The 10,705-nt window shown below is 44.2% G+C and overlaps 1 protein-coding gene across 6 annotated transcripts in view; it reads right to left on the reverse strand.

Moving 5' to 3' along the window:
- Window positions 1–5,959, reverse strand: part of ARMC9 (armadillo repeat containing 9) — a 73,283-nt gene extending 67,324 nt beyond the window's left edge. For 4 of the 6 annotated variants that reach the window (XM_085325193.1, XM_085325195.1, XM_085325191.1 and 1 more), the window contains exons 1-5: window positions 5,903–5,959; window positions 5,593–5,680; window positions 3,771–3,896; window positions 3,031–3,201; window positions 1,259–1,414 (exon numbers count right to left, since the gene is read on the reverse strand). In XM_085325193.1, coding sequence (XP_085181319.1) covers window positions 1,259–1,414; window positions 3,031–3,201; window positions 3,771–3,896; window positions 5,593–5,643 — 504 coding nt within the window. In that variant the 5' untranslated portion in view covers window positions 5,644–5,680; window positions 5,903–5,959. The other 2 variants (XM_085325192.1, XM_085325194.1) reach the window with 2 other exon arrangements.
- Between the last annotated feature and the right edge of the window lie 4,746 nt (window positions 5,960–10,705).

The raw sequence follows: 10,705 nt of genomic DNA on the forward strand, positions 1-10,705 counted from the left end.
AGACTGAGAGCTTGAATGCTGAGTTACTATGAATAAACCTGAGGGTCTTGTCTGAGACATGACATTCAGAAAGAAAAGTTGCTAAGTATAATTAAAAAAAAAAAAAAAAAAAAGAGTATTCATGTCCTGTTTCTGAGATCAACCAGCACGCCTCATTATTTATAGCTAGTCCCAAAGGAAAATGGCAGTAAATGCCTTTTTTGGTGTTAACTGGAGCGCCTCATCAGCTGGTAGGTCTAAAGCCAACCCTAGAGTAAGTATCACTTAAGCTTTGATTTGATGTCAAAAACCACTTGGCAGCAATGCAGGCTGAAGTGGATCTCCCTCCCACCACAATGACTGCCCACAGCTGCTTGGATGAGCCATCACAACTGCTCATGTGGCAGGACAGTGAAGCATACTAAGTACATAATCCTGCAAAATATTACATATATTTACATATTTTTACCAAAAAAAGTGTGTGTGTGTGYGCACGTGTGTAGGGGAGCTGTATACACACACTCGCATATGCAGTAAAGCAGATCAGTTCCTCAATCCAATCCAAGTGCAGCTGCACAAACAGCTGTTTTCAGCACAGCCAACAAGTTAAGGTGTAGTTTTAAACTGCAAAATTAACCTGTGGTGGCAATACCCTTCCCCACAAGAATCACCACTGATACTTTGGAATTTCAAATCACAGCTCCAGATACCATTCCCCCAATCAAAYGTTCAGCCTCTGAGGATGCAGAAAACATCAAATTGTTATCTAAATTGAGACAATTACATACTCATTTTCTATTGCAGGAGGATTATTTATAAATTTGAGTTTCTCTCTTCCATATGAAATGCAACTGCTTCAGCTTCTTATGCCTAGTTATCATATTCTAAATTCAGTGATACATAAACACATAATGGAGYATCGCTAGCAATAACCTTAAAAGCAGAAGAAATATAAGCAAGTGAACTTAAACTACTGCATAGTGATTCTGAGAAGGATGCACATTTCAGGGTTGCACTGAAAGGAAGAAGAGGCAGCAATTCTTATCTATGAACACAAAGACGCATAACATTTATGGCACGAGCCAATATAAAATATATTTATCCAGTACTCTGTTACTGATAGCACTCTCACAACTCTTCCCCCAGATAAAATATATTCTTTTACGATTGTACAGTTTCTGCTAAGGGAAACAATAAAAGCCATTACTAAACATCATTCAATATCTATCACTCATCAAGAAAAATCACTAAAAACCACCTCTGCAAAATACATACATACCTGAAAAAGTTCTTTAAATGAAGGATGTACCATGGGATTAGGAACAAAAGGCAAAGCATAGAAGGGAAGAAACTCTGTTGTCTGGCTAAGTGCAGCTCCTTTTGTTTCTAGGTATGTTTTAAAGTGAGAAATCCTTTCCTCAAGTTCAGCTTTGTCCTGGGAAATAAAGCAACACATTTACTTTGAAGACAACTACTCTGAATGCACAATAAGGCTGACCAATTAAAATAGAGATGTAAATCCAACAACACTTTCAAGTCTGAAATCCAAGAATAATTGTTATCTAAGTAACGCAGCCAACCTAAGAAGCAGTATTCATTCAACTAGAAAGCATTACATCCTGATTCCAATACTCAGAAGGAAACTCCTGTTGTTTCTGTTGTGCAGGTCCAGCAAAGGAAGAGAGGGCTGATTGCTCTGGAGTGTAAACCATTCCTGCCCTTCCTCCAGGATAGATTTCTAAAGCAGTGTCATTTCCATACTCAAAGCAGAGAGAAAATACCTACCTGATTTTAGACATGCTTCATTTCAGTGAAAAGTGAAAAAATGGAAAGTCCACTCACACAGCATCGATGGGAGGGGAGAAGAGGGGCAAATCACAGGATCAACAACCATATGCTGCATCAAAAGCTGGACCAAGTGTATTATTTTCTTTGACAATATTGCACTTCAAGATCTGCTTCACAGTAAGGTTTGTACTAAACCCAGAAGAGATACTGTTAAAGTCATATGCTTTACAAAAAGCTGTTTTCACACAAACCAATAATAAATGCTAGTAATGAAATGCTTCAGACACATTTTTCATCTTATTACTACTACCCCTTGCAGTCAACTCTCTGCTGTCTGTGGACTAATACAGAGAAGCTGAGTGAGTTCAGATCCAGATGCTGTACGATGCATTCGTATGGTGTCAAATCGAAGTCAGTAGCTCTGGTAAGCATACTACTACTCCACTCAGACCCAGTCAGATGTATGCACAACACTCAGAACTGGATGGGAACACAGCCAGGGTGCTACTGAGATAGCTCAAATCAGGCTCCTCAAAGGTAGTGCTGGCCATAAATTGGCTTGTATCAAGCAYAAGCCCTGTTGGATCCTGCCTGGCTCAACACTTAGCTCTCCTAAACATCTCTGCTACTTTACCAGAACTCCAGGTGAGCTGGCACACAGAACAGATGAAACACACCATAGTCAGAGACTGGAAAATGCACATTGAAGGCATCCAAGCAGTTCCATAAGCAGTTGACAGGAGTAAAGCAGGAACCTGGCAGATCTGGTGGCTCCAGGCTGTTCACATGTCTCTTCATCATAAACGCATCACTTATGATATCCCAGCCCCGTGCAATGGAGATATATATATATATTTTAACTATTTTGAATGATACCTTCAAATATGGTACAGTGAGCTGGTCAAGATTCAACTTTCCCATTTTATCAGAAATGTTTATCTCTCAACAAAAGGTTTTGGCCCAAACTAAAAGAAATGTTCTAAGAATTTCCTACAGAACACAGTTACAGAGCTGAAAGCATCAGCATGCTAGTACTTTCCAAACACAATTCTTTCAGGACATCCAAGATAAGGACACGTACAAATTTAATCTCTGCACTGCACAATACAAGGGCCTGCTTTCAATCAAAATGCAGACTGCAGCCCAAAGACTGCGTCGGAATTCTGTGAATCTTTACTAAGAACCCTATCCTCATCCACATCAAAGACAAATACATGAAGTAAAACAAAGTAATCTTAAGTTCAAACTGTAAACTAAACTTACAGGCTTTCCCACAGTGTGTTTCAAGAGGTAGGTGGCAAAGTGTACGTGAAGATAGAACTCCAGCTTCTGAGCAACCTGCTCACTGTCTCGAACTGAAGACGATATATGCTCCTTCCAAAGTTGGAAGAAAACTTTCTGCTCTCCATTTTCAAATGCTGTAAGCAGATCTTTCTGCAGAAGTGAAAAGTATTCAGTGAAAAAAACAAACACTGAAGAGCTACATTTTTAACAGCGGGTTCGTAAGTGAAGAATTAACTGAAAGTCTTCTGATGGCCATTGAAAGTTTTATCCAAAACCTCTTACCATTCAAGAGCAACCTAAATATTCCTTCTCCACCTATTTTACCCTCTTTCAGGGTCTGAATCAGGCAGCAGTGCAAGAAGCAAAGTCTAAATTTTCTGGTATGTCTAATAGGTTTTGGGGTCCATCATACCATAACGAAAAATGAGCGCTTACGGTAGCTGAAAAAAGTCAGCTTTTTCAAAATATAGTAAGCTAAAAACCTAAAATAGTGTGAACCAAAACTACTCCCTCAAGTTCAAAAGAAGCGCGGTTCTGCATAAAAGCAAATGTGAATGTCCCTACACTAAAGGAAGACTGCTAGTAGCCTTCTCCAAATAATCAAGAATCATTTCAGAGATTTAAGATAATCTCAACTGCTGTAATAAAACAAAAAGTGGTTAGTGGCCTCTTACTGTTTGAGTATTAGTTAATCAAAATAAGTGACAACAATGCACTACCTGAATAGTCAAAGCCTTTGAATCTCTCAGGGAAACACCTGCTGATTTAGGTAGTGGCTTCCCTTTTATTTTACATTCCTTCACAAATATCTTCACTGTTTCTTCAAATTCAGCAAAATCCAAATACTACAAGAAAAACATAGGATAATAATTTTTTTAGGTTAATAATTCCTCAAAGAGTGACCCATGAATCATCAGAGTCCTTTAAAGCTTATCTGTTGCATGGTCTGTAAATGCCAAAGACTGAAAAAGATACACTAAGGACTGGTGTCTCATGCAGTAAGAAAATCTTGCCTCTCAGCTGAGTTCCCTCCTACATCCTAGATAATAATATTGACAATCAAACACACCCTCTCTGAGGGAATGATGTCCCCTGATTTATCCAATAAATTCACTCAAACAAAGAAGAAAGGGAATTAGAATCTATTAAGGCAACATCTTGGTTGAAGTAACAAGCAAATAACTTTCTCGGAAATAAAGTTTCGAAGGGCAGAATTCTTCAGGAACACATAAACACCATCTCTGAAACAGTCAGACAGTTTCAACTCTAAATCAGATCATTCATAATATCTGAAGCTGTCCAAGCAAGCCAAATTAATAACTAGTAAATCAAGTATTGTTCTCTTGAAAAAGAGATAAACAGTCCTCTCTCTCCCTCCTACCATTTGCAGTTACTGTATTACACCTGTTTTTTTACTCTCATCTCAGAAGTCTTAGTTATTGGTTGCTGAGGCAAGATACCACATTTGATCTTGCAAATTTGATCTGTATGACCAAGGTTACTACAAAGAATCTGTATAGGAATTGTTTACTTCCTTCACTGTTAACATATTCATGCTTAAGTACTTAGAACTTAATAGATTTATTTTCTTAGATACAGAGAGTTTTAGGTTTTTCTATGTTTTGACATTTAGTGGACTCTTTAGACACAGACAGTCTTTCAAGAGACAACGTGCAGAAAGGTAGGTACAATAATGACTTAACGGTTAAACAGCGCTGATGATTCCCCCCCCCCCCAACACACAGCACTAGGTGACATAAGCACATGATTCTGGTGGGGAAGAAGGTTGTTGGTTTGCTCTTCACTTAAGCCCTAAACCAGGCTATGAACACAGTGCTGATCAAAGGAACAAGGCAGTAACAAACTGCAGAGAGATGACAGTTTGTGTTCTTGTTCCAAATCACACTGAATAAATAAATCTCCCATTTTAGCCAATTTTTGAAAAGCAGGAGGGCAGAATACTAGAGAAATATCCGATCTTTAGAAGTTTGTTTCCCACTGTTTTTCTTACGGGATTTTTTCCTACTTTAAAAAAACTTTGGATCCTACCTCTTATTGGCAACATAGATAGAGGAGTGCCCAGTCGGATAATCCTGCTTAAGTGTTAAAYCATGCAGGTTAGTGGTCTCACAACTTCAGTATGGGCTTTACTAGCAAAAGCTCTAGGGGCCTCTGTCATTTTATACACCTGTGGAATGATGCAKCTAAGCAATGTTCAGAGGATCTCCTGGGTATCAGGGGTCAGACCTGAGCCCTGCAGTTCTGGGTGGATGTAATCAAGTTACTTGTTCCTTTAACAAAGACCTCTTTTACAAGGAACAACAGATAACTCTGGACTGATTTAGTGGTCGATTGTCGGCCTTCAACGGACCTTGAGCACTTTGAACTTACAGAGCGTGACAGAAGCTGGTATGATGTCACGGAGAAGGAAATATTTTGTTAATTAAGTAACTATAGAATTTAGATCACAGTTGCAATGTCTCATTCCTGAATAAGAGCACTRTGAAATTTCTCAAAGGAAAAGGAAGAAAGAAAACCGACCTCTCTCACTAGTCCGAGCAACTCAGCTTCATAAGCGAGAACATCACCCATTGCTAGGCGTTACCGCTGAGCCTCATCGTCGGAAAACCTAGAAAGGGAGAAAGGCGGCGGCCGTCAGCACCCGGCGCACGCAGGGCCCGCGCAGCCCGGCCACCTCAGCGCAACGAGAAGGCCCCCCTCCCGCCCACCGACCTGCGCGGCAGGGCACCCTGCGGGCCGCGCCGGGGCTGCGGGGGAGCCGAGCGCAGCCGCCGCGGCGCCGCGGAGCCCCAACGTGGCGGCCGCCGCCCCCCGCCGCGGCGCGGCCTACCTGCCCCGCGGCCCCCGCCGGCTCCTCCCGTCGCCTTGGTAACGGCGGCTTCGCTCCGCGCCCAGCCCCAGCCACGCCCCCTCCCGTCGCACGTGATCCCTCCTAGCCACTCCCAAGCCGGGAATGGGCCCTCACACGACGAGCCCGCCGCGCCGTTACGGGCGGCGCCCCCTAGGCCCCGGCGGGCGGAGCTGCAGCCGCGGGCCGGGGCGGGGCGGGGCCGGGGGGGCGTGGCCGCGGCTCCAACATGGCGGCGCGGCTGGGCCGGGGAGGGGGGTCCCGGTGCTGGGAAGCGCTGAAGGCCCGGGGCGCCCCGCTGTGACGCTTGGTGCTGGAGCCTCGGTTATTCCGTGCCTGGGAGTAACGCAGGGAGGGACTGTGYCAGCGGGGGGAGAAACCAGGGAGAACAGCGGGATTGTTGGCTGTTTACCCGCACTTTACCMGTGCGCAGCTAACAACGTACCCACGGCGTGAAAGGCCGGGCCTCTCGGCGCTGCAGAGCGGCCGCCGCGTCCTGGGCTCCAGCCGCTGAAGCCGAGGCGGTTCCCAGCCTGAGTGCAAGCCTTGTGCTTGCTCCAGAGGCCGACGCGCCGCTGCCTCACGTGGGATTAACGCCTTGCCTTCGAGGAAGGCTCTGCGCTCCCGCAGCCGAGAGGCCTCTSTACCGCCTGCTTAGCTCCTCGGCAATGAAAGTTACTTCTCCTTCATCACATTTTTCTCACCACAGAAGCTAATGCTGCTTTTGCTAAGGAGTCTCTTTCAATCCCCTCTCTCTTAACGTTTCTTGAAGAGTTCAGGGTGAAACTCATAAAGTTATCTATAATCTTACCATGTATTTTGGCAGCCCCTTTTCATCCTGGACAGCCCAGAAATTGTCTAAAAGCTGTATGCAGCCTTCCACGCTCTTCTCTGTAGTCCTTGAGATGTACCTTGCGGCTACACAATGATGCAGTTTCACAAATAGAGCCTAACATCCCTCCTGCAATACTCACACCAGTGACACCCCCGAGCCCTGMGATCTGTTCAGTGGATGGAGACTCTAGAAGTAGCTCTAATGCGATTTAAAAATAAAAAAGAATGGGTTATGGTTACCTGCGCCATTTACTGCACAACTTAGAAAATGAGTTTTAAAAAGCTGCCGGACAGAAGTGACAGTGTCTTTCAGTGCTGGAGAAACCCGTGGCAATACGGGCAGAGGCAGCCGGCGTGGGTGGTAACGGAGCAGCCTGGTCTCAGTCAMACACACGGCTCTGGCGCATCTGACCTCATCCTCTGGGAGCGCAGCAGCGTCCGAGGTCTGATAAAACAAACTGAAAGGTTGGCCAAGCCTCTTAACAGAGGCTTTTTCATGTTTTTCATTAACTACAGTGTTAATGAGCCTCTTGACATTGACACTGAATTTTCTAGGAAATACTTGCTAGAAAAAGGAAGACTGACATTGTATCAGGACTGATATCCTGTCCAGGAATGTGTTCTCAACCCAGGCACTGTGTTTTCCTCTGCTCCCACCTTTGCTGGGCAAACACCTAAGACGACACGTGCACTCCCCAAGCACACCTTGCCACCACACTGCACCATCTTTCTTCCTTTGCAAGGCTGCTAAACTGGGCTGCCAGAGCAGAACACGCTCTTTGGCATCCACCCAAAACACAGATTTTGAACTTTAGTAACCACACAAAACTCGAAAGCTAATCTCTCCAAAGAGCTCAAAGGTACTGCTCTTTGCTAAGATGATTTCCCAGCCAAGACTTCAATTTCCCACACCAGTGCTGCAGTATGATTACAGTTCAGAGTACAGACTTTTCTTGGTTGGTGACCTAAGGATGTTCTCCTTATGCAAATTTTGTTAAATTTAAAGGATGTGAAAAAAAAAACAACACACCCTTGGACATTCTTGCAAGATCTAAAATTATCAGCTTGATAGTTGAAATGTTTGGAAAGAGAGAGGTGAAGAGAAACGGTTATGACAGAAGCCCATCACATTCAATGAGCAGACACTAGCACTCTATTTATAACTCGTGGGAACTACGTTCCTACTGCTGCAAGTAGTTCTGTTTCATTGCCACTGTAAAAGCAAGATAGTGAGGCAGATAGCTGCTCTTTGGGAAAGGAAAGCAGGATGTTAAATACTGGACAGATAAGGCCCTGTCCCGTGCCTGCCTTCCTCAAATTATGGTTGCCCAGGTATGAGACAGAGTGATGGTTTGAGCCAGAGTTGTGCCAAACTACCCAGTTTTTACTACTTGTTTCTCCTGGCATGGAGAAAGAGATACAAGAAGAGATTAGTTCATTCATCACATTTGTCTGTGCCAGAGACCCTCAAAAATATTTTGTTCCTCAAATCAATGTACTTGGGAGACATTCTCAGTTAGAAAAATTCTTGCTAGGGAAGGARCTTCTCTTTCCATTAGAAAGCAGGAGAAAACTCATAATTTTTTCAGGCTCCCTCCTTCTTCCAGTGCTCGTATCAAGCATATAACAAGAGGTAAATGAAGGGGGACAGAAGAGCCAGAGATTCCTGAAATCTAGTCCTCTGAGTTTTGCCTGAGTACCTAGAAAGCCCATTAAAATTCCTAGAAAGCATGTTGAAATTGTGCAAAAGCACAATGAAATTCCTAGAAAGCACCAGGATAATCCTTAGAAAACGCTAGTGAATTCCTAAAAGGTAAAATTCCTAGAAAGCACTGGAGAATTCCCAGAGTAGTCTGAATTCCTGGAAAGCATGTCAAAATGCCTAGAAAGCACAAGGGAATTCCTAGAAAGCATGAGAAAATCCTAGAAAGCATTGGGGAATTCCTAACAGGTGCTGGGAAATTTATGTTCTAGTCATTAAGTGGCTTATTGCTTGCTATTACTGTGACAACCAGCATTCACATTGGTGTAGTTACTGTAAGCCTTAATAAATGGTCAGTTGAGTAGGCAAGCTAGCTGGTAACTGGAATGTTTTGTTTTGGTGATTTGTATACTAAATATAGGCCTTTATGCTTATAAAAGCTACGCTTATGCTTATATACAGAAAATGTCTGTATTTAGTATACAAAGAGTAGAGATGCTATAGCTGTACAGCAGACAGTTTCTTCTGTTACATATACTTCTATAAAGAGTTCATAATATAAAACCTTATATATTTGAGTTTTACCATACTAGACTTTGTCCGTCCCTTACTCCATTCCACGTGACAGGAATCAGCTGTCCTCGGACTGGGATTCACTCCCGGCTGCAGCACGGGCTGTTTTTGGAGAGGTGTCACCCTGCCACCCACGGGTGCAGACACTTGCCCAGGCACCCTGCAGGTAAAGAGCGCAACCACCATCCCAGCTAAAAGGAAAGCACAGCCTGGGTGCCCTGATCATTTATAAAAATAGCTCACTGCTGCTGGATTTGTAGTCATCTGGGCTCCTTCTTGTTCCAGCCAAACAAAGGCGGTGGTATGGTGAATGCTATAGATAGGCTTCGATCAAACCACAGCATTTCCAGCACCTCACAAAAATGAGTTGGTTTCTCCTCCTTCAATTTGTCATCTTTCCCTCTGTAATTTTTTAAAGGAATAATAATTTTTTAAAGGAATAAATGACACTTTTAGAGAATGGTCTCAGTGTTTGGGAGCAGACCAGCTTCAGCTATCCTCATTATTTGCAATAACAGCTACCATAGCCTCTGTGCTTCCTCCCTCCTGTTTAACTTTGGTAACAATCAGGCACTACCAATGGGCAGACAGAGAGATATTTTATCTGCTGATTTTCCTTCTGCATCTTCAAGATGCCATACATCCAGCTGGCTTTCTCCTCTGAGCAGCCAGACATGACTGACATTGTGTCAGGGGCTTGGAGCTCCAGCTGCAAATATGGTGGAAAGGGGTGTWGGGGGTCTTGGCTCTGCTTTATCGGTCATATTTTTTCTTCGTTTTCTCCTGTTCCCTGCAGAAGTCATCTTCCAGCAAGCACACATAGTTGGTGTGCAAACATTGCCTTGCATGGGCTTTGCCACACTTCAAAGGTGCTTGAGCAGAGACAGTATTTCCAGGAGATGCTGCCACAGGATGACCTACAGGCCAGCATCWGGGGTAAGGTCTGGAAGATACGAAGCTTATGCCTCAAGTCAGCCATCTTCAGAGAAACTGGCAGAGTAGTGGCATCTCAGGTCAAGGAGAAAGACCAGGGATGCCAAAGCCCTAAGTGAACCAACAGCCCCTTCCCAGCAAGCCTGACCCATCTCATTTGATATGTGTGCTGCCGTGCTGCTGAGTTCCCTGCTGCCCTAGCTCCACCTCTGTCAGCGAGGATGTCCTGCACCAACTTGTGCGATAACCTCGGGTTAATATTACTGCAACACAAGCACAGAGGAGCAGGGCTCAGATCCTCCAGGGCTCATCTTCAAAGCATCATTAAAGGAGGCTCCTTCATCTGACATTCAGGACGYGGAGGAAGAGATGGGTTTGCACCCTGTTCAGCCATAGCTCTCTGGCCCCATGCGGGTAGCTGAGCCTGAGCCTCAGCTTCCCTGTATTCCCATGGGAAGAGATTCATTAACGCCTGGAGCACTGTATTTGGGGCTTTTCTTCAGGACCAGCATAGCTGCCACTCCTGCCAGGGCAGCTGAGTATTTCTGTGGCTGGGCTGCCAGCTACAGATCCCAGACTTGATTGTAACCTGTTGCTTGATTGAAAAAAAAAGGGGGGGAGGGGAAGAAGAAAAGAAAAAGAAATCTGGGTTTCTGTGCACAAATGGAAGATTTTGTAGGAAACTTCATCTTTTGGTGATCTTTCCAAGTCATTGCATTAAAAACAGCCAGGCAAGAGGGGAA

Source organism: Rhea americana, unplaced genomic scaffold (assembly GCF_003343005.1).
Source record: "Rhea americana isolate MKP2758 unplaced genomic scaffold, rheAme1 scaffold_96, whole genome shotgun sequence".
NCBI classification, from domain to species: domain Eukaryota; kingdom Metazoa; phylum Chordata; class Aves; order Rheiformes; family Rheidae; genus Rhea; species Rhea americana.